This window comes from Ruditapes philippinarum, unplaced genomic scaffold (assembly GCF_026571515.1).
Source record: "Ruditapes philippinarum isolate M1 unplaced genomic scaffold, ASM2657151v2 ctg1425_1_1_1_1, whole genome shotgun sequence".
Taxonomy (NCBI): domain Eukaryota; kingdom Metazoa; phylum Mollusca; class Bivalvia; order Venerida; family Veneridae; genus Ruditapes; species Ruditapes philippinarum.
Window position 1 is genome coordinate 23811 of NW_026864317.1, and position 24233 is coordinate 48043.

General features: G+C 34.9%; 1 protein-coding gene across 1 annotated transcript in view; it reads right to left on the bottom strand.

Moving 5' to 3' along the window:
- The window catches only part of LOC132725171 (protein diaphanous homolog 2-like), a gene marked incomplete at its 3' end in the record, with an annotated part of 109470 nt that overhangs the window by 23797 nt on the left and 61440 nt on the right, over positions 1–24233 (bottom strand). Inside the window, 3 exon segments of the mRNA XM_060710257.1 lie at positions 11380–11466; positions 14026–14222; positions 22345–22440. Of these exon segments, the coding sequence (XP_060566240.1) occupies positions 11380–11466; positions 14026–14222; positions 22345–22440 (380 nt within the window).

The following is a 24233-nucleotide window of genomic DNA, read 5'->3' on the forward strand; positions in this document are numbered from 1 at the left end:
CTTAGCTCTAGCTCTTTAAGGTTTTTAAAAGAAGATTTTATAAGTTTTTACTATATACATAAAGTAACAATGAACAATGAACCCTCAGGCATGGCCAATTTTTACCCCAGGGCTTTTATTTGAACAAACTTGGTAGACACCCGCTAGAAGATGTTTCATGCTTAATATTTAGGCTCTGGCTATTTGGGTTTTTTAAAAGAAGATTTTTTTTGTTTTTACTATATATGATATATAAATAAGGAAAATCAATGACCCCCTGGGACGGGGCCAATTTTTATCCCAGGGCTTTTATTTGAATTAACTTGGTAGACACCCACTAGAAGATGTTTTATGCTTAATATCTAAGCTCTAGCTATTTTGGTTTTTTAAAAGAAGATTTTTTAAGTTTTTACTATATACATATCAGAAAAATCAATGACTCCTTGGGACGGGGCCAATTTTCATGCAAGGGATTTTATTTGAACAAACTTGGTTGATACTCACTAAAAGACGTTTCATGCTCAATATCTAAGCTTTAGCTATTTCACTTTTTTAAAAGAAGATTTTTTAAAGTTTTTACTATATACATATAAGGGAAATCAAGGACCACCTGGGACGGGGCCAATTTTTACCCCAGGGCTTTTATTTGATCAAACTTGGAAGACACTTACTAGAAGATTCATGCCGAATGTCTAAGCTCTAACTCTTGGAGTTTCTTAAAAGAAGATATTTTAAGTTTTCTCTTTCGGTTGCCATGGCAACCAGAGTTTTGCATGGAACTAAATTCTTTGAACAATTTTTAAAGGTCACAGACCACCAAAGCAACATTCCTGTGAAGTTAGGATGAAATTGGCTTAGCGGTTTATGAGGAGATGTCGTTTAAAGTGAAAGTTTATGGATGCACGACGGGCTAGGGACGAAAAGCGATCACAAAAGCTCACCATGTCACTTGTGACAGGTGTGCCAAATCTACAGTATTAGTTAAAAGCTAAATTTAATTGACTTAAAGAAGAAAATTCCAACAAATTCCAATGAAAATTAACAAGAGCTGTCACAGGAGACAGCTAAGCTCGACTAATTAAATACTGTAAGTAAGGAAGACAAAACTATAAATAAAAATCAATTATGATATAAATATATTTCTTCTTTTGACAAGAAGTTATTGTTGTTAACATTAATTCCAAGTTAAAGGGGGAAAAATTCTGGAAATAGTCACACTAGAGTTATGGACCTTGTCAAACAACGTGTGTAATGATAAGAAATATATATTTGAAGTTTGAAGTAGAAACCTTTAAAAGTAAGGAAGTTATAATGTTTCTTTAAGAAATTTCTAAGTTCAAACTGGGAGATAAATCTGAGAATAGTGTTTGTTTTGGGTTTTACGTCACATCGACACAGTATAGGTCATATCGCGACGTTTCAGCTTTACTGGTGGAGGAAGACCTCAGGTGCCCTTCCGTGCATTATTTCAGGCACGAACGGGTACCTGAGTAGAACCACCGACGTTCCATAAGCCTGAGAATATTGCTTCGAGAGTTAAGAACCTTGTCACATAAGATCTGAGTGATGATAAGGAATATGTTTTTGAAGTCTGACGTAGATATCTTTAAAACTAAAGTAGTTATAGTAAAGAATAACATTTTTCAAGAGATAATTCTTGCAACATTGGTACTAGAGTTATGAACCTTGTCACATAAGATGTGGTTAATGATAAGGAACATCTATATGAAGTATGAAGTTGATACCTTAAGTAATAAAGAAGTTACAGTAAAAAATAAAAATAAGGAAAATTCTATGTTCAAGGAGAGATAAATCTGAAAATATTGGTGCTAGTTATGAACCTTGTCACATAAGATATGGTTGATGATCAGGAACATATATTTAAAGTATGAAGTTGATCCATAAAGTAATAAAGAAGTTACAGTAAAATATAATATTTTTTAAGGAAAATTTTAAGTTCTAGGAAAGATAAATCTGGAAATATTGGTGCTAGTGTTATGAACATTGTCACATAAGATGTGGTTGATGATAAGGAACATATATCTGAAGTTTGAAGTTGATAACTTAAGAAATGAAAAAATTATAGTGAAAAATACTTTACTGCACCAAAACTTAAATCTGAAATCCAGACGCGGACACCAACACCGAGGCAAGTAGGACAGCTCTCCATATACTTCATATAGTCGAGCTAACAATGTTATAGCAAATTTCATGTGACGCCAAACTATTAAAGACAGTACAGGAAATCACTTATGAAAGGGGTAATTTTACCTAATGTTCTTAGGAAAGGAAACAGAGTTAATAATACACCATAAATCTATTATATTAATTAACAGATATATCTTAGATTGACTAAAATAAGAAAATCCCATTAAATGTCATTGAAAACTAAAGAAGCAAATTCCCTATAATGCCTCCTATAATGATGCCTATCACTTTCTAAAATAGCTACAGTAAATCACTAATATTGGCTATTAACAGTCCAAGGGAGAGAACTTTGAAAACCATCCTGGTACCAAATTTCAACAACTATATAAGTTAACCGTAACATATTGTACAGATCAAACATAAATAATAATAAAAATCTTTAAGGTTTTTCGGAATAAATCCAGTCAATGACTCATTAAAACATTGATAAAATGGATTTTACAGTCAAATATTTAACAAGAGGGCCAAGATAGCCCTAGATCACTTACCTGACCCATCAAACTGAGTCAGACATCCAAACAATTATCTCTAGACAAGCAGTGTGACCTAGTTTTTTTTCCCAGGCAGGCCTCGACATTAGCGGTGGTCCGTTGGTCCGTTGGTCCGAGACCACTTGATTTTGGTAAGGACCACCTAATTTTAAAACCCACTGGTCCGTCGGACCACTTGAATTTTCTGGTTGATGCAAGGCTCATTTGGGAGAATGGCGATTTGGTCAAAAACATGTTATATAATTTTGTTTAAAATCTATGTCCGATGTATATGGTTCATTAATCTCTGATTAGTTCAAGAAGTTCTAAGTCATCAATAACTTTCCTTTTAAGTCGCTAAAATTTTGTTTATGCAAGTTAAAGAGTTAAGAATTTGTGATTTAAATTTAGGTACAAAATCCATTCAAATGGTGCTAGTAATTATGCATCGTCTGATAATCATGGCGGAACCATTAACATTTATGTTATGTTACATGTTAATCAACCGTGAGTATCCGATGATGGTAATTATATGATATAGGATAAACTTAAATTTCAAATACTTGAATAACGGCAGCAAACTAAAGGTACTGGAAAAAATACATCTAGTAGTTCTATGCTATTTATCTTTATTTAAACTGTTTAAAGATAAGAGATCTGTTTCTTCTCGAGTTAAAATTATTTTAAAAGGTTAAAAATACCCAATGTCAAAAATGAATATCAACCAACAAGGAACAGGGAGGTAAACTTCTGTATTATAAATCTGTGAGAAAAATAAGATAAGTTATAGTAAATAATAACGTACGTTGTCATTATTTTAATAATTTAGATATACCTTGTTTTCAAAGACAAGAATAACATGATTTAATAGTTTTATTAAAACTGTTAATCTATAAAAGATAGTTATTATGATTATAAGACGTACCACGTATCAGCAATAAATATTAGATTAACAGTAAGAAAATAACAGACACAAATGGCTTCACTATTCCCTAACTTGAGTTGAGGGAGAAATCACTTTAATATAAAAGTTAACATAAATAAAAGCTCTGTTGTGTTTTTTTGACTGAAACAAATAACTCTACGATAAAATGCATACCGACTTGCTCTCCCTTTTCTGATTAGATGAAAAATTTATATCTAAAAATATCTGTTTTTTTTAAATGTTAATAATACATCTTTGTCATAAAGTTTAAACATTTTTTTCTACATTTGCAGTAAAATGACATAATAATGATTACTGACCACCTGACTTCTGGAAGGACCACCTAACTTTCAAATCTAGTGGTCCGGCGTTCCACCTGCTAAAAAAGTTAGTGTCGAGGCCTGCCAGGTGACCCATATTCATACTTGACCTAGAAACAAACTTTCAGACCAATTTCCAAGATACTTGGATCAAAACAGTAGCCACTAGAGTGTTAACAAGATTTTTCTATGTTTAGCTCCTGTGACATAGATTTCATGCGAGATGACCCATGTTCGAACTCATCCGAGCAATTTCCTAGACAAGCATCCTGACAAGTTTGATGACAATTGAGTCAAAAATGTGACCACTAGAGTGTTAACAAGGTTTTTCGGTATTTGGGCGGTGTGACATAGTTTTTAATCCAAAATGACCCATGTTCAAACTTGACCTAATAATCATCAAAACAAACTTTCAGACCAATTTCCAGGATACTTGGATCAAAACAGTAGCCACTAGAGTGTTAACAAGATTTTTCTATATTTAGCTCCTGTGACCTAATTTTTCATCCAAGATGACCCATGTTCGAACTCATCCGAGCAATAACCTAGACAAGCATCCTGACCAAGTTTGATGATTATTGAGTCAACCAGAACTGTACGTGTCCAAAGGACTTGGATGCCCCCACTGACAACATATATATGGTATAATTATAGTGAAAAAATCAACAAAGGGCCATAATTCTGTTAAATTTGGTCGCAGCAAAAATTCCTTCCTTTACTTCCATCTACACATTTAGGTTGTTCACAAAATTTCTATATGGTATATTGTAAAACTAGAAATGTGTCCATAGGACACGGGTGCCTCCACTGCGCCACTAAAAATACTAAATATATCAATATGACTCTAGGTCAAATACTTTTTGAGTTACGTGCGACACAAAAGAGAACGGACGGACGGACGGACAAGGGTAAATCTAAATGCCCACCACTAAAGTGGGGGCACAAAAATCAACAAAGGTCCATAATTATTTACTACCATCTACACATTAAGGTTGTTCATCCCTGGAAGTTTAAGCAAAATCTGCCATCCTGTTTAAGAGGAGTGCGTTCAGAAGATTTTGGGACGTACGGACGGACGTACGGTAGTTAATATTAGTTATTTTAAAATCCTTCCATGCATGACAAAGTTACAGTCCGGACATGAATGTGTATCTTCAAACTCTTCTTAAGAGAATGTTAGTACCTTCAAACTATAAGTGTGACCTTGACCTTGAAGGTAGAGACATGTCGTCTTAATATGGTTGACATTTATGCATAGTTATTTTAAAATTCTTCAATGCATGACAAAGTTACAGTCCAGACACCAATGTGTGTATCCATTAACTCTAATTGTGATAAAGTGAACTTCAAAATGGTAGTGTCCTTGACCTTTGAGGTAGGTATGTGATTCTTGGACGTGACACATCATCTTGATGTGATAGACATTTATGCCTAGTTATTTTGAAATCCTTTGATGCATGACAAAGTTATAGTCCGGACACAAATGTGTGTACCTACAAACTCTTAAGTGTGACCTTGACCTTTGAGGTAGGGACGTGGTTCTTGGACGCCACATATTGTCTTGATGTGGTAGACATTTGTGGTAAGCTATTTCAAAATCCCTCAATGTATTACAAAGTTACAGTCCGGACACGAATGAAGTGGGGATGCACAGACAGACAGACGCACAGACGGTGCTATTTTAATATGCCTCCCTTCTTAAATATGTTATGAAAAGACTATCTCATCACATTATGGGTAACCAAGTTATTATTATTAGCCATATTTAGGACTAAGTCTATTTTTCATACTCTTCTATGAAATGTTTAAGTAATAGAAGATTAATTATTATGTGTAATATCTGAATACATAATTTATCTACCATGTGACAGTGAACAACAGATTAGGCCTTTTCCACTACTTTTTAACTATAAATAATGTTTTATATAAAGAAATGAAGTCTAGTAAAACATGCATACATTAGAATGCAACAAGCACTTCCTAAATCACTATCCCGTTCGCACGACAAACTTTTCAATATAGGTCAATCCAAAATTTGCAAAAATTTCAGCAAGTTCGGATTGACCTCCTTATTTTGTAAACAAAGAATTTTCAACCAATCAGGACAAAGGAGGCAATCACTTCTAAACAAATCAAAATTATTTTTATGAAGCGGGTGTTTGGTAGAAAAAATAATATTTTTATCGAATTCTGCTAATTACAAACTTGTAAATCATCATATACAACCCAATGTATGTGTAATTATAAATTACATAGAAAACAACAATAAATATTGTGAGCCCACAATTAAATACAAAGTTCAAGGCCCTGAAACTTTTCAGTGTAAACCTTTTATTCTTTATTTTACACCACTATACTCTTTTTAAATAAAATGGTTTAATAATTAATATCAAAAATTCATTCCAATTGCTATCAGTAAATGTCATTTTAATGCCGTAAACAAAAATCAACACAAAACAGTTTTTCTCAGTTGTGTCATATCTGTGTAGAAAATTATGCAAGCACTCGGCCATTATAATTAAAATATACTGCAATAAGAGCTGTCACAGGAGACAGCAAAGCTCGACTAATAAAATACTGGATGCAGTAAGGAAGACAAAACTATGAAAGAAAACAAGAACGTTTTTGTTAAACAAATGCCCCCGGCTCAGATTCTTGTCAGTAGCAATATTTCAAAAAATGTTTACCCATTCACTCAGTTATGGACAGAAAAATTGCCAAAATATTGTAAACACAAGTTATATAGCTTGACAAAGTCATGGCATTTTGTAATTGTGAAAAATATAAGTTGCCAAGTCATTGCTCTGAAAAATATTCAACTTCATGCAAGTTATCTTCCTACCAAATATGAAATACATCTGTCATTAAATAAAGGCTGTATGGGCAAAAGTGTAAACATCTATTCTGAGCACTGGTGACCTTGACCAAACTGACCCCTAACTCTATCCAAAAGAAGAATGCCATGTAAGTTATCTTCCTACCAAATATGAAATACATCTGTCAATAAATAAAGGCTGTATGGGCAAAAGTGTAAAAATCTATTTTTAGCACTGGTGACCTTGACCCAACTGACCACTAACTCCATCAAAGTTTATGTTTCTATCAATTATAAATAACATCTGTCTATAGAATAAGGTAAATACACCTGTAAAAATCTATTTTTAACATTGGTGACCTTGACATTGGTAACATTGACCTTGACCCAAATGACCCCTTACTACACCCAAAAAGGAAGGAGGACCTCCCTTGGCATGTTTGTTATTAAACTAAGACATCAACTAAAAAATAAAGCTGTATGAGCAAAAATGTTTATATTCATTTTTAAACCAGTTCCCTTGACCCTAGAGACCGCTTACTCCACAAAATATTAGAGGACCATCAAAGGTATCCACCTACTAAATATGAAAGATATCATTAAAGAAATTAAGCAATTAGGAAAAATTTAAGATAAATCCAACTTGCCGAAAAAGGTTAACCAGACAAGACCCTATTTTCAAAGTGAAAAAAGGGAAATAACTGGGAAATATGGATGACACAGTTATATAACTTGGCAATATCATGTACTTTGTATTGATAAGTAAGTGTGGAAATTATAAAGCCATTAGTATAGATAGAACTTAAGATATTTCCAACTTATCGTTTTAGGTTAACCATTATTCATTTTCTAAGTGCTGAAAACGGCAATAACTTGGTAAATATGAAACCAAGAGTTATGTAACTTGCCCAAATCATGTACTTTGAATTGATTAGTAAGTGTGTAAACTTAGAAGCCATTGGTACAGGTAGAACTTAAGAAAAATCCAACTTGCCATTCTAGGTTAACCTCGTACGGACAGACGGATGGTTCAATTACTATATGCCCGAGGGCATAAAAAAGAAAAATCAATTATGTATAATTATGTATTAAGTTATAGTAAAAACTAGAAATGTGTCCATAGGACACGGATGCCCCCACACGCCACTGTTCTGTCAATCTTATGATTCTACTGAGTCTAGGTCAAATATTTTTTGGACTACATGTGCTACAAGTTGATAACTAAAAATCAACAAAGGGCCATAATTCTGTTAAATTTGGTCGCAGCAAAAATTCCTTCCTTTACTACCATCTACACATTAAGGTTGTTCATCCCTGGAAGTTTAAGCAAAATCTGCCATCCGGTTTAAGAAGAGTTGCGTTCACAAAATTTCTACATAGTATATAATGAAAAAATCAACAAAGGGCCATAATTCTGTTAAATTTGGTTGCAGCAAAAATTCCTTCCTTTACTGCCATCTACACATTAAGGTTGTTCATCCCTGGAAGTTTAAGCAAAATCTGCCATCCGGTTTAAGAGGAGTTGCATTCACAAAATTTCTACATAGTATATAGTGAAAAAATCAACAAAGGGCCATAATTCTGTTAAATTTGGTCGCAGAGAAAATTCCTTCCTTTACTACCATCTACACCTTAAGGTTGTTCATCCCTGTAAGTTTAAGCAAAATCTGCCATCAGGTTTAAGAGGAGTTGCCTTCACAAAATTTCTTCATAGTATATAGTGAAAAAATCAACAAAGGGCCATAATTCTGTTAAATTTGGTCGGAGCAAGAATTCCTTCCTTTACTACCATCTACACATTAAGGTTGTTCATCCCTGTAAGTTTAAGCAAAATCTGCCATCCGGTTTAAGAGGACTTGCGTTCACAAAATTTCTACATAGTATCTAGTGAAAAAATCAACAAAGGGCCATAATTCTGTTAAATTTGGTCGCAGCAAAAATTCCTTCCTTTACTACCATCTACACATTAAGGTTGTTCATCCCTGTAAGTTTAAGCAAAATCTGCCATGCGGTTTAAGAGGAGTTGCGTTCACAAGATTTCGGGACGTACGGACGGACGGATGGACAGACGGACGGACAAGTGCAACGCTATATGCTCACACATTGTGGGGGCATAAAAACTAGAACTATCACTAAATGTGATTAATACCCCCACAAAACTGCTTCGGAAATGAGGATGTTACTAGTAACAGAATACCTTGTAAAAGAATTGAAATATAGAGTTATGGTTGTGGGCAATTAAAGATAGTTGTGGTTCTTGTATGTTGCAGGTTGGCCATTGATGAAGTTTTATTGAATTACTCTGTAATAACTCCAGAAAGACAAGGAAAAGGAACAAAGGGCAATAACTCTATAAATACTGAAGATGGAGTTATAGTTCTTGTGCACTGCACTTCCTCTTATTGTGCTTGACCTTTGTATGAAGTTGTTTTGAATTCCAACCAGTATGTTTTAAGTTATGCTCCGGACAAGGAAAAGTATCAAAGGGCAGTAACTCTGTATTTTGTCAAAATGGAGTTATGGCTCTTGTGCACTGCACTTCCTTTTAATGTCCTTGACAACTGTATGAAGTTGTATTGAATTCCAAACAGTAGTTTTCAAGTTATGCTCTGGACAAGGAAAAGTAACAAAGGGCAGTAACTCTGTAATTAGTCAAGATGGAGTTATGGTTCTTGGGCACTGCACTTCCTCTCAATGTGCTTGACCATTGTATGAAGTTATATTGAATTCCAACAATTAGTCTTCAAGTTATGCTCCAGACAAAAAAAGCAATGGAAAAGTAACAAAGGGCAATAACTCTGTAATTAGTCAACATGGAGTTATGGTTCTTGTGCACTGCACTTCCCCTTATTGTGCTTGACCATTGTATGAAGTTGTTTTTAATTCCAACCAGAAGTTTTTAAGTCATGCTCTGGACAAGGAAAAGTAACAAAGGGCAGTAAGTCTGTAATAAGTCAAGATGGAGTTATGGTTCTTGTGCACTGCACTTCCTCTCAATGTGCTTGACCATTGTATGAAGTTATTATGAATTCCAACAATTAGTCTTCAAGTTATGGTCCGGACAAAAGACAGCAACGGAAAAGTAACAAAGGCCAATAACTCTGTAAATACTTAAGATAGAGTTATGGTTCTTGTGCACTGCACTTCCCCTTATTGTGTTTGACAATTGATTGAAGTTGTTTTGAATTCCAACCAGTAGTTTTCAAGTTATGCTCCGGACAAGGAAAAGTAACAAAAGGCAATAACTCTGTAATTAGTCAAGATAGAGTTATGGTTCTTGTGCACTGCACTTCCTCTCAATGTGCTTGACCATTGTATGTAGTTATATTGAATTCCAACCATTAGTCTTCAAGTTATGCTCCGGACAAGGAAAATGCAACGGACGTCTGGACCGACCGTCCAACCAACTGACCACCGGGTGACTCCTATATACCCCCCCAAACTTCGTTTTTGGGGGTATAATAACATTTGTTAACATAAATTTCAAGCTCAAGGGGAAATAATTCTGGAAATAGTCATGCTAGAGTTATGAACCATGTCACACAACATGTGTGTAATGATAAGAAATATATATTTGAAGTTAAAAGTAGATACCTTAAAAAGTAAAGAAGTTATGATATTTCTTACAAAAATCCTAGTTCAAAGAGAGATAAATCTGAAAATGAGTTATGAGCCTTGACACATAAGATGTAATTGGTGAAAAGGAATGATGTAATTGATGAAAAGGAATAAGTATTTGAAGGTTTAGGTAGATACCTTTAAAACTAAAGAAGTTATAGTAAAAAAAAGCATTTTTTACAAGTAAAAAATCTAAGTTCAAGGGGAGATAAATCTGAAAATATTGGTGCTAGAGTTATGAACCTTGTCACATAAGATGTGGTTGATGATAAGGAACATATATTTGAAGCATGAAGTTGATCCATTAAGAAATAAAGAAGTAACAGTAAAAAATAGTATTTTATAAAGAAAATTCTAAGTTCAAGGGGAGAAAAATCTAAAAATATTGGTGCTAGTGTTATGAACCTTGTCACATAAGATGTGGTTGATGATAAGGAACATATATTTGAAGTTTGAAGTTTATACCTTAAGAAATGAAAAATTTACAGTGAAAAATATTTTACTGCACCAAAACTTTAATCTGAAATCTGGACACTGACGCCGGGGCCAGTAGGACAGCTCTCCATATACTTTGTATTGTCAAGCTAAAAATAAGAACGAGTATGTCTAAAACAATGGGAACTGTAGGAATCGAACCACATACCTCTTGCATATTGGGCAATCACTTTTGCGGATTTAACAACGATCAATACCTTAAGCTGGTGTGACCTTTAAAACATTAGTTATACACTCCATATTAATTCTCGTAAATGACAGTAGGATCGAATATAATGTATTCATAACTGACAGGTCAATAAAATCAGACTATATCAAAGTCAACACCTATCTTGATCACTAGTTGCTAATCATCTGCTTGACTGCTCTTAGGCATGACACTAAATGTAACAAGGTGTCAAAACTGTTTTAAATGTGTTTTCGTGTAAAATAAGGTGAAAAAATAATTTTAGAGTGGTTTAATGTTGTTTTCTGCACATTTAGTTTGTGAAGAATGTTATCTATGTTATGATCCAACTGACTTATCTAGTTATTATCAATTGTACTTACAGGTTTAATATCATTCATATTTTCAGCAAATCCCATCTTAAACAACATTGCATTCAATCTTGGAACTAACTTCTTTATGGAAGATATCTGAAAATATACAAAATAAGCAATTATCATAGTATTGCAAGCAATCCATAAGTCCCCTTCAGGTTATAACCCCAGCAACATTCTGATGGGCCATTTGTCTATGCTAATTTTTGACCTCTAAGTGTGACCTTGACATTGGAGGTAGGGATGCAGGTGTTGCATATGACACATCATCTTATTATAGTGACTATTTGTGGCAAGTCTTTTCAAAATCCTTTGATCTATGAACAAGAGCTGTCACAGAAAGTGACAAATGCCCCCGAAGGATTCTCATTATAAACCACCTATAACATGCTATTGTGAGGGTAAAAATTAAGTTTGAACTCCAGCAGTGACCTTTAAGTTAGACAAAGCAACCTCGGTCTTGTTCACAACACATTGTCCATCTACGGTGACTTTATATTTTAAATAAAAATTGAAACTTTCATGTATATGGAAGTTACAGAGCAGACACAACAACCACCATTTATATGTATATAACATAAATATTGAAAAAGTTTAAATCCCAGCAGTGACCTTGAACTAAGGCGTAGGAACACAGGTCTTAAGGGCAAAACATCATACATTTATGATAATTTCATATGTAAATTAAAAATCCTTACATGTATATTAGTTTCAGAGCAGACAAGACCATCTCTGCTTATATGTATATTTACATCAAAATTGACAAAGTTTGAACCCCCACAGTGACCTTGACCTAAGAAACCAGAGTCTTGTTCGCGACACACCATACATCTATGGTTATTTCATGTATGAAAGAAAAATTAAAATCCTTCCATGCATACTGAAGTTTCAGAGCAGACACGACCACCACCTTCTATATTTATATATCATAAACAAGAGCTGTCGGTAGGACAGCATGCTCGACTATTCTTAGTGCTTGATAGTAAAAAAAATGCCTGATACAGTTACCTCCTCCTGTTTACAGGTTGGGGTCATGATGGTGAACAAGTGTGCAAAGTTTCAAAGCCATATGTCAATGGACTTTGAAAATATTTGAACTATTACAAAAACTTTAACGTAAATTCTAAGTCGAAAAAGGGGCATAATTCTGTCAAAATGCTTGATAGAGTTACCTCCTCCTGTTTACAGGTTGGGGTCATGATGTTGAACAAGTGTGCAAAGTTTCAAAGCCATATGTCAATGGACTTTGAAAATATTTGAACTATTACAAAAACTTTAACGTAAATTCTAAGTCGAAAAAGGGGCATAATTCTGTCAAAATGCTTAATAGAGTTACCTTCTGCTGTCTACAGGTTGGGGTCATGATGTTGAACAAGTGTGCAAAGTTTCAAAGCCATATGTCTATGGACTTTGAAAATATTTGAACTATTACAAAAACTTTAACGTAAATTCTAAGTCGAAAAAGGGGCATAATTCTGTCAAAATGCTTGATAGAGTTACCTCCTCCTGTCTACAGGTTGGGGTCATGATGGTGAACAAGTGTGCAAAGTTTCAAAGCCATATGTCAATGGACTTTGAAAATATGTGAACTATTACAAAAACTTTAACGTAAATTCTAAGTCGAAAAAGGGGCATAATTCTGTCAAAATGCTTGATAGAGTTACCTCCTCCTGTCTACAGGTTGGGGTCATGATGGTGAACAAGTGTGCAAAGTTTCAAAGCCATATGTCAATGGACTTTGAAAATATTTGAACTATTACAAAAACTTTAACGTAAATTCTAAGTCGAAAAAGGGGCATAATTCTGTCAAAATGCTTGATAGAGTTACCTCCTCCTGTCTACAGGTTGGGGTCATGATGGTGAACAAGTGTGCAAAGTTTCAAAGCCATATGTCAATGGACTTTGAAAATATTTGAACTATTACAAAAACTTTAACATAAGTGGTTACGCCGACGCCGACGCCGACGCTCGGGTGACTGCAATAGCTCTACTTATTCTTATCGAATAGTCGAGCTAAAAATGACAAAGTTTAACCCCCACCTTGACCTTAGTGGTAGAAACCTGAGTCTTGTTCGCGACACACCATACAACTATGGTTATTATATATATATGAAAGAAAAATTAAAATCCTTTCATGCATACTGAAGTTTCAGAGTGGACACGACCACCACTGTCTATATGTATAAAGCGGGACGGATTGACGGACGTACTTACAAAATGGTACTTATGTGACTTTTCCTTTGATCTTTTTAGCCATTTTTAGTCACACAAGGCTTAAAAAAAAGACACAAAAGTAAAAACGGAATGAATTGGATCAAAGAGAATTTACCCATTGTTCTCCAAGTCACACAAGTACCTCTGGGTTTGTACGGACGGACTGACAGATGGATGGACGAACCGACAGACCAACATTAGCAAAACAATATACACCCTCTCCTTGGAAGGGGGGGCATAATAAAAAATAATGAATATGTTATACTAGATAAAGCCTTTATTGTGCTTTTTTGACCAAGACTGTAAAAATGTATCGTAACACAAGTGGCCACCACACTGACATAAAATCAGGGTAACTGCAATATTTCATTCATTTAACTAATCCTTTTTTTGACAATGCTTAGCAAAGTTGTGATGATCATATTGTTAAAGTTAACTTACTACAACACAGAATTGTTCTGGTTCTGCAAGTTCATTGTAATGATCTTGCATAGAGGCTAACTGGTTTAGGGAATCTTGATCTGGCATATATTTGAGCAGCTGTTCTACCATAGCAGGTGTCAGGTTCTCCTCATCCATCTCTACTATACGACGCTTTAATTCCTGATAAGGCACTTTAATAGATCCTAGTAATATGGCTGAAATTAGAAGCAAACAAGAGGGCCATGATGCTTTAATTCCTGATAAGGCACTTTAATAGATCCTAGTAATATGGCTGAAATTAGAAGCAAACAAGAGGGCCATGATGGCCCTGAAATCGCTCACCTGTATATAGGCCCCCGGAGCGGGGCCAATTTTAATCCAGGGGCTTTTATTTGAACAAACTTCATAGACACCTATTTGAAGATGTTTCATGATAAATATCTAAGCTCTAGCTAGCTCTAAGACGATTTTGTAAGTTTTTACTATACACATATAGGTAAAAACAAACCCCCCCCCCACCTCTGGGCGGGGCCAATTTTGTCCCGATGGGCTTTTATTTGAACAAACTTGGTAGTCACTCACTAGAAGATAGTTCATGCTTAATATCTTAACTCTAGCTCTTTAGGTTTTTTAAAAGAAGATTTTTTAAGTTTTTACTATATAAATTTAAGAAAAATAAATGATCCCCGAAGCGGGGCAATTTTAACCCCAGGGCCCTTATTTGAACAAAAATGGTAGACACCCATTAGAAGATCTTTCATGCTAAATATCTTAGCTCTAGCTCTTAGGGTTTTTTAAAAGAGATTTTTTAAGTTTTTACTATAAATATTAAGGGAAAAACAATGACCCCTCTCCAATTTTGACCCCAGGGCTTTTATTTGAACAAACTTGGTAGACACCAACTAGAAGATGTTTCATGCTTAATATCTAAGCTCTAGCTATTTGTGCATTTTTAAAAGAAGATTTTTTAAGTTTTTACTATATACAAATAAGGAAAATCAATGACTCCTCGGGCAAATTTTAACCCCAGGGCTCTATTTCAACAAAAATGGTAGACACGGTCACACCCCCTAGAAGATGTTTCATGCTAAATATCTTTGCTCTAGCTCTTAGAATTTTTTAAAAGAAGATTTTTTAAGTTTTTACTATATACATAAAAGGAAAAACAATGACCCCCTGGGGCGGGGCCAATTTTGACCCCAGGGCTTTTATTTGAACAAACTTGGTAGATACCCACTAGAAGATATTTCATGCTTAATATATAAGCTCTAGCTATTTGGGCTTTTTAAAAGAAGATTTTTTAAGTTTTTACTACAGTTCAGCTCGCGTGTAATGTACAATTTTTGTGCTCCCTCCGCAATCGACGTTTAAGAGAACTCCTTAATCCACTGAGTTTTTCAGAGCGTAATCGCGCAGAAACACCTATGACCACAATTGCGGAGTTTTAGAGAGTGTAAAGGTATTATCACGAAGATTCTCCAAGAAAATCACTATTTATAAGTTGATATTATATTTTAAAATTATCCTTTTTCATTAAAAGAAACTACAGTCTTATTTTTGTTTTGAAATTTGTAGGTCCACTTGATTATTCAGTACATTGTATTTCTCACAAACAATCTTCTTGAACACCCTATCGCTGAATCAATGTCTGCATCGTATTTTGTTTTTATACTTTATTTGGCATTTTTGTTGTTGACAAGGATACTGTAGGTGTATATAAGGTTTTTATGTTTTGAAGCGCATTAATGATTAGAGATGTTGGCATATGTTTGAAATAGGCCATGGAGCTAGATATACATGTAGATTTATCCGTTATTTCAATTATCACTGTTTTAACTGTTTTCAAAGGTGATTTGTTTGAAATAAAATGATGTGAAGAGACGATGGATCTAAAGATAAACATGTTTATAAATGTATTGAATTTGATGATAGTACAAAAACAATTAACATTAAAAACGTAAACAGTTACTACAACAACAACAACAATCACTTTTATTTTCCAGTCAGTTTACAATAGTATACTGTATGCAAATATTTATAACATTGTTTGAAATAAATTCATTGAAAGACAACGCATAATAGGTGTCTCATAAAATTATGAAAAAGTCTGCATTCATCAAATTTAAGCAATATACATATGCATATGATATAACACACGCTCATCTCTGTTATTATAGCATAAAATCGGCTATTTTTCCCTCTTTTGCCCATGTTATAACGGGACCAAAACCATGTGTTAACATAGTCACGCGCTCTTGTTATAGCCCGGTTTCACCTATGCGCAATACATACAGGGCCCAGTAAACAAACAAACAAAAAATGACGATTTGGCCTGTTTACCGAAGAGTCATGCGCTCTTGTTATATTGAAATTTATTGATTCGAGGGCCTCAGTCGCATATTCAAGTAACTATGCCGGAAAAACGGCGTATAGACATCGGTGCTTATCTTGGTTGTCGCCCTTGCTAAGAAACGGACAGTTGTCAATGTAAACAAATACAGTAGAATCTACCTGTCATTCATAACACTCCGATTAACTTACAAAACCAGATAACACAAAATTAATATGAGAAAATGTTTTTTATTTATGTTAATGTTGATAAATGCTCTTTATATTTCTTTGAGAGAATAATGCTTAGTGCCTGATTTTTTTATAAACTTGTTTGCTTGAAAAAAAAAACCGATTCTGATGTCACTGATCTTTTATCTACCGTCAATCTGAAATCATTCTAAGAATTTCTGAGGGTCATGTTTTGTCTTGGGTAGAGGGTAGAGTAATATTACGGTTTTTTTTTCTTGAGATAATAAATCTCCAAAGGCCAAGCTTTGTTAAATCAATTAAAATTCAAAATTACGTCCGGTTCCGAGAATTTTCCAAGTTGTTGGCCCCGGAAAAATGAAACGCATACGTAAAACATAGAATTGGATAAATACAGTACCGTCCAAGCACAAGACTTTAATGTAATTGTGTTTTGTATAAACTATACATCACGAATCTGTTTGAAAATTTTATGCTATAATAGCGTCAACGCACGTTTATTTCGTGTTATAAAGTCTGCAGAGTCCCTCGGAACTGTTGGAGCCCTCGCCCTACCGGGCTCGGGCACCAACCGTTCCTCGGGACTCTGCAGACGTTATAACACGGAAAAACGTGCGTTAACCCTATATTATGTCACAGGTATAAATTTAAACAATTGTGTGCAATGTTCCGGAATACCAGCCAGGTAACAGATAATATCTTTGCTGATATCGAAAGTAGATCTACAATAATAATTTTCGTTTTACATTTACAAGAAACAATTTCTTTTATTTTGATCATTTTTATGAATTTTTTTTGCACCAATTGAAAGAAAAGTCACAGAGAATCGTGGAGGACTGAAACACACTGTTTCTTAGTAAAATACAGCCGCAATCGGCGAATTTCTGTCTCCTCGACACCTCCAAATTTGCGGAGTTTTAGGGGGTTTCTCAGCAATTTTCCTCTGTAGTTCCACGGTGGGAAAAGGAAAAAAGTACATTCCGCGCGAGCTGTACCGTATATACAAATAAGGAAAATTAATGACCCCCGGGGCGGGGCCAATTTTGACCACAGGGCATTTATTTGAACAAACTTGGTAGACACTGACTAGATGATGTTTCATGCCAATTATTTAGGCTCTAGCTCTTTCCGTTTTCTAAGAGAAGATATTTTAAGTTTATTCTTTTGGTTGCCATGGCAACCAGAGTTCTGCTTGGAATTAAATTCTTTGAACAATTTTTAAAGTTGACTACCAAAGGAACATTCCTGTGAAGTTTGGATGAAATTGGCTTAGCCGTTTATGAGGAGATGTTGTTAAAAGTAAAAGTTTATGGACAGACGGACGCCAGACGAAAAGCAATCACAAAAGCTCACCATGTCACTTTGTGACAGGTGAGCTAAAAAAAGGTGAGTGAGAACAAGGCAGTCCAATGGACAGCTATATCCCCCATCATGATACTTTTGTCAGCGTTGGTTACACATTACCTTATGATCAATCTGGGGTCATTTTTAGCCTCTCACAAGTCCAAAATTTTATTGCCGATGAGGGGGACTGCCGGGGCACTTCAAACCCACCAAACAGAAGGGGGCGCGCCAAAAAAAAGTGGTCACTTTTTTAAACAACATTTCTCAAGCAAAAACAAGTGTTGGGGGCCTAAATAAGGCATCGTTTCACCATTTGAGATAACAAAAAAGGGGGGGGGGGGGGTGAAAAAGGTGTGTATATCGTGTAACGGTTAACTGTCAAAAATTTGAAAATCCTGAGACGGGGTAAATGGGGTCATGTACTGCAGATTGAAAACAAATACACGTGGCAGTGTGAACTTTCCAGTAGAAACTTGAAATATTACTCTAGGAAGGGAGCTGATCAGTAATAACAAATGTTATCGTCTGCTATAGTGTTTGTTTACAAAATTCTCCCTACCAGGGCAGGGATTTTTGTGGCTTTAAGACAAGAGGATTTTTTAATTTTTTACTATATGTACATAGTGAAAATCAATGACCCCGGGGCAGAGCTATAATTTGAACAATCTTGGTGGGGGTTCACTATGCAATGTTTCATGCAAAATATCTAACATTTAGCCTTTGTCAATTTCAAGAAGAGGATTTTTTAAGTTTTTACTATATACATATAAGGAAAACCTTTGACCCCCTGGGCAGGTCTAATTTTGACACTAAAGGCAAAATTTGAACAACTTTGATAGAGTACCTGTTGATGATATCATATACCAAATATTAAAGCTGCAAGTTTTGTACATTCAGATAAGAAGGTATTTTAAGTGTTTACTATATGTACATATAGTGAAAATCAATGACCTCCGGATCAGGGCCAATTTTGACCCCAGGGCTGTAATTTGAACAAACTTGGTAGAGGTCTACCAGACAATGCTTTATGCAAAATATCTATGCTCTAGGCCTTATGGGTCTTTACAAGAAGATTTTTTAAATTTATTCTTATAATTCCTTTTGGTTGCCATGGCAACCGGTTTTCTGCATGGAATGAAATTCTTTGACCAACTTTTGAAGTCCTTCATCCAAGGATCAATCCTGCCAAGATTGGTTGAAATTGGACTAGTGTTTTTTCACAAGAAGATTTTTTAAGTTCACTTAATAATCTCTATAACACACATACAAACAAACACACACACAGGTGAATCGCTATATGCCACTGCATCGCAGATGCTGCGGTGGCATAAAAAGATTTTGACCTGTAATTACAACTGTAACCTTAAGTTAGTAGAATTAAACCATGCCTCCTGCATATCGTCTCGATGAACTGAACATTTGAGCAAAGTTTCATGAAAATCAATTTTTACCTTAAAGTTTGACCTGACTCATGCCTTCCGCATATTGTCTCAGTGAGCCAAGTTTCACATAAATCCTTCAAAGAATGTATGAGATATGGAGCAGATACAAGGTCAAAGCAAACTCAAGTTATTACGTGAAAAGTGAATTTCTTTTTTAAGCCACAGTGACCTTGACCTTGTTCAAAGACACCTGGGTAGCAATCCCAAGTTGCGTCTTGGTATAAGCTTTGTAACCTACATACTAAACTTGGTATCAATAGGTCTAAGAAAACTAAAGTTATTATGCGGAGATTGAATTTCTATTTTAAGCAACATTGACCTTGATCACAGACATCTGGGTAGCAATCCCAAGTTGCGTCCTGATATAAGCTACCCGCACACCAAATTTGCTGTCAATAGGTCACAACTAACTCAAGTTATTGAGCAGGTACTGAATTTCTATTTCTAATAATTACGTGACCTTGACCTTAGTCACAGTCACCTGGGTAGTTATCCCCAATAGCGTCTTGATATAAGCTATCCATACACCAAGTTTGGTGTCAATAGGCAAAAGCAAAAGATCTTGAGCTGAAACTGAATATCTACTTTTTAGTAACAGTGACCTTCAGGCCTTGATCACAGACACCTGGGTAGCAATCCCAAGCTGCCTCTTGATATAAGCTATCCATACACTAAGTTAAATGTCAATAGGCTAAAACAAATTCAAGTTATTGAGCTGAAACTGAATTCTATTTTTAGTAACAGTGACTTTGACCTTGATCACAGAGACATGGGTAGCAATCCCAAGCTGCCACTTGATACAAGTTACTTACACACCAAGTTTGGTATCAATAAGCCAAAGCAGACTAAAGTTATTGAGCGGAACCAAAAGTTGATGCCCATGACTTGAAATTTTTTTTCAAACATTCAAGAGAGATAACTTGGTCCAAAATCGTTGAACCACAACCAAATTCGAACTTAAACTGCTTATAATTCCTAAGAAATTTTCAGTTTCCGTACATTATCTCCCCAAAAGTTGTATATATTCAACTCAAATTTAATATATGGATATGTCAAAGGAGTGGGCAGGTCAAATTCGAATTTGGTCATGGTTTGTTGATTTTTGGCAGAGTTATGATCCTTTCACTTTGAAAATAATATGAAATTTTCAGTTTCCGTTCATTATCTCCCCAACGGTATTACACATTCAACTCAAACTTGACATATGGATATGTTAAAGGAATGTGCAGGTCAAGTTTGAAATTGGTCATGGTTCGATGATTTCTGGCAGAGTTATGCCCCTTTCACTTTGAAAAAAAGAGGAAATTTTCATTTTCCGTTCATTTTCTCCCTAATGGTGTACACATTCAACTCAAATTTAACATATGGATATGTTATACGAGTATACAATGGTCAAGAGAATACAATCTATTCAAAATTGTCAAGTTTGACATAAGTGTGACCTTGACCTATGAACTGGATACTTGACAACTATGCGCTACAGATCATCTTCATGTCTTGAACATTTATGCCAAACTATTTTTAAAAAGAATTGGCAGATTGTTAACTGGACACAACCATCAATGTACTTGCATAACATTGACTTTTGAGGTAGGGAACCAATTCTTGCGCTCTGCACATCATCATTTTGTCCAACACATTTATGCATAATAATTCTAAAAGCCATCAGTCAACGACAGCTTTGTTGCCTGGACAAGAACATCATTGTACTTTGATAAAAATTCATATCAAGTGTGACCCTGACCTTTGAGAGAGTGGCCCGATTCTTGCGATCTGCATGTCATCATTTTGTCAAACACATTTATGCATAATAATTCTTAAATCCATTTATCAATTGTTGATCAGACACAAACATCGGTGTACTTTTAGAAAAATCCATATCATGACTTTTGACCAACATGAATAAGTGTGACCTTGACATTTGAGGTAGGACCCCAATTCTAGTGCTCTGCACATTGTCATTATATCCAATAAAGTTATGCATAATCATTCTTAAATCCGTTCATCAATGTTAAAATTGTTGATTGGACAGGAACATCAGTGCATTTTTAATAAAATGTTTGTATATAACTACTGAGAAGTTTCTTTTCTTCTCTGCATTATGTCTACACTAGCACATGTTATCCTAATATTGCATTATAAATGTGAATATGTATCTTATTCATGATTAAAATTCTGCACTGTGTCCCATGTTGTTATTGTTAATACAGTAGAACTTCTATAAGTCAAACTTCGATTAGTCGTTTTTCTTGGATGTGTGGAAGTAGAATGAAAGTTTCTGATTTTTTTTCCTCTATACATTCTTTATAAAAACCTATACAAGAGTCGAAATTTTATATGTCTAATTTTCGATTTGTCAAAGTTTTCTCTAGGTCAGTATAGAATAAGTACAATTTACCATAAATAAGTCGAAATCCTTCGATTATTTTTTACACTTTAGATCTCCAGACATTTTCACACCTTTTCTGGTCGAAAAGATGATTTCCGATCAACTTGTGAAACAGGCGTTAATTACAAAGCTGTGTGTTCTAACAGCCTTTGTGTGTGTTCACACATGTGATAAAATCCTCTAATTGTTATTATTCAATTTGCTGTAGTTGTATTTGAAAATAAACAGTTGCATGATGATCACACAATATATATTAACTATAATTTGGTTTAGTTATTGCCCTTTCCTTTTGTTACGCCTTTTGTAACTCACTTGTAAAGTCAAATGCTTGAAATTTTGACTTTAACTTGAGACCAATTCAGGAATCAGTCTCGATGTGTTGAAAGTTTTTACACAAGTTACTTCAACTACGACTTACCGAAGTTCAATTGTAATTGAAGATGACAGCCATATTTTTCATGTTTATGTTTAATGTGCTACATGATGTGAAATATAATGCAAGTATTTATGTCTTCAATACCAATAAGAATTTATTTTTCATTTGTTGAATAATCATTTTTGTCGATTGGTACAGCTTGCAACAAAATTATTCAGTAACATATTTTTAAAAGGGAAAGAACTCACAAAGATTTTGCCCTGATTTTGGATCTAGAACTTTGAGCTCCTTGCCTTTCTTTGCAGGTTTTTGCTCTGCAGTTTCATCTGTTGTTTTAGGTTTCACTGAAATAAATGTACAAAACAAGTTTTTAAAAGCATGTTACCCTATATGATATTGATATACTCTCACTTGTAAACTCAGATTGTATTTAAATCGTTGTTTACATTTTGTATGTACTAGAAATGCTTTATTTGATAACTTGACAACCATAAACAAGAGGGCCATGATGGCCCTGAGGTCGCTCACCTGTATATAGACCTTCTCCCATCCCCCTACGCCACCCCCCGGCAGGGCCAATTTTAACCCAAGGGCTTTTATTTGAACAAACTTGGTAGACACCAATAAGAAGATGTTTCATGCTAAACATCTAAGCTCTAGCTCATTGGGTTTTTTTAAAGAGATTTTTTAAGTTTTTGCTATACACATAATTATAGTTAAAAACAATGACACCCCTGGGGCGGGGCCAGTTTTGACCCCAGGGCTTTTATTTGAACAAACTTTGTAGACACTTACTAGAAGATGTTTCATGCTTAATATCTAAACTCGAGCTATTTGGGTTTTTTCAAAGAAGATTTTTTAAGTTTTTGCTATACACATATAAGGAAAATCAATGACCCCCGGGGCGGGGCCAATTTTGACCCAAGGGCTTTTATTTGAACAAACTTTGTAGACACTCACTAGAAGATGTTTCATGCCTAATATCTAAACTCTAGCTATTTGGGATTTTTCAAAGAAGATTTTTTAAGTTTTTGCTATACACATATAAGGAAAATCAATGACCCCCGGGGCATGTCCAATTTTGACCCCAGGGCTTTTATTTGAACAAACTTGGTAGACACCCATTAGAACATGTTTCATGCTTAATATCTTAGCTCTAGCTCTTTGAGTTCTTTAAAAGAAGATTTTTTAAAGTTTTTACTATATGCATAGAGGGAAAATCAATGACCCCCTGGGGCGGGGCCAATTTTGACCCCGGGGCTTTTATTTGAACAAACTTGGTAGACACTCATTAGAAGATGTTTCATGCTAAATATCTTAGCTCTAGCTCTTTGGGTTCTTTAAAAGAAGATATTTTAAGTTTTTACTATATGCATATAGGGAAAATCAATGACCCCCTGGGGCGGGGCCAATTTTGACCCCAGGGCTTTTATTTGAACAAACTTGGTAGACACTCACTAGAAAATGTTTTATGCCAAATATCTAAGCTCTAGCTCTAAGGGTTTTTCAAAAGAAGATATTTAAAGTTTTTTCTTTCGGTTGCCATGGCAACCAGAGTTCTGCATGGAATTAAATTCTTTGAACAATTTTTAAAGGTGACCACCAAAGGAACATTCCTGTGAAGTTTAAATGAAATTGGCTTAGTGGTTTATGAGGAGATGTCATTTAAAGTAAAAGTTTACGGACAGACGGACGACGGACAGACGCCGGACGAAAAGCGATCACAAAAGCTCACCCTGTCACTTTGTGACAGGTGAGCTTAAAAGGTCAGAATTATAAAGATTAATGATTAATTTCACTAATTGGTTACATATTTTCTTGTAAACAGCATACAGCTAAGAAGTTGCATATTTGTTGTAATTTCACTTGATTAAGTTTGACAGGACTTGTTTCGCTGATGCTTTATGGGTTGTATAACTTCTGTTGTCAAAAGTAACTGCTGCTGAAGCCTAGTAAACACAAGGGCCATCAGTGGTGACATGTGTTGCCTCATGATAGCCAATCGCATGTTGCAGCTACTGTGTAGCAGGAGACCCAAAAATCTTTAACAGGGCAAAACACTTTTTTTATTCAAGGGAAATAACTCAGCTGAAAATCATTCAAGTGAAAACCTATGTGTATTATACACAATCAATCA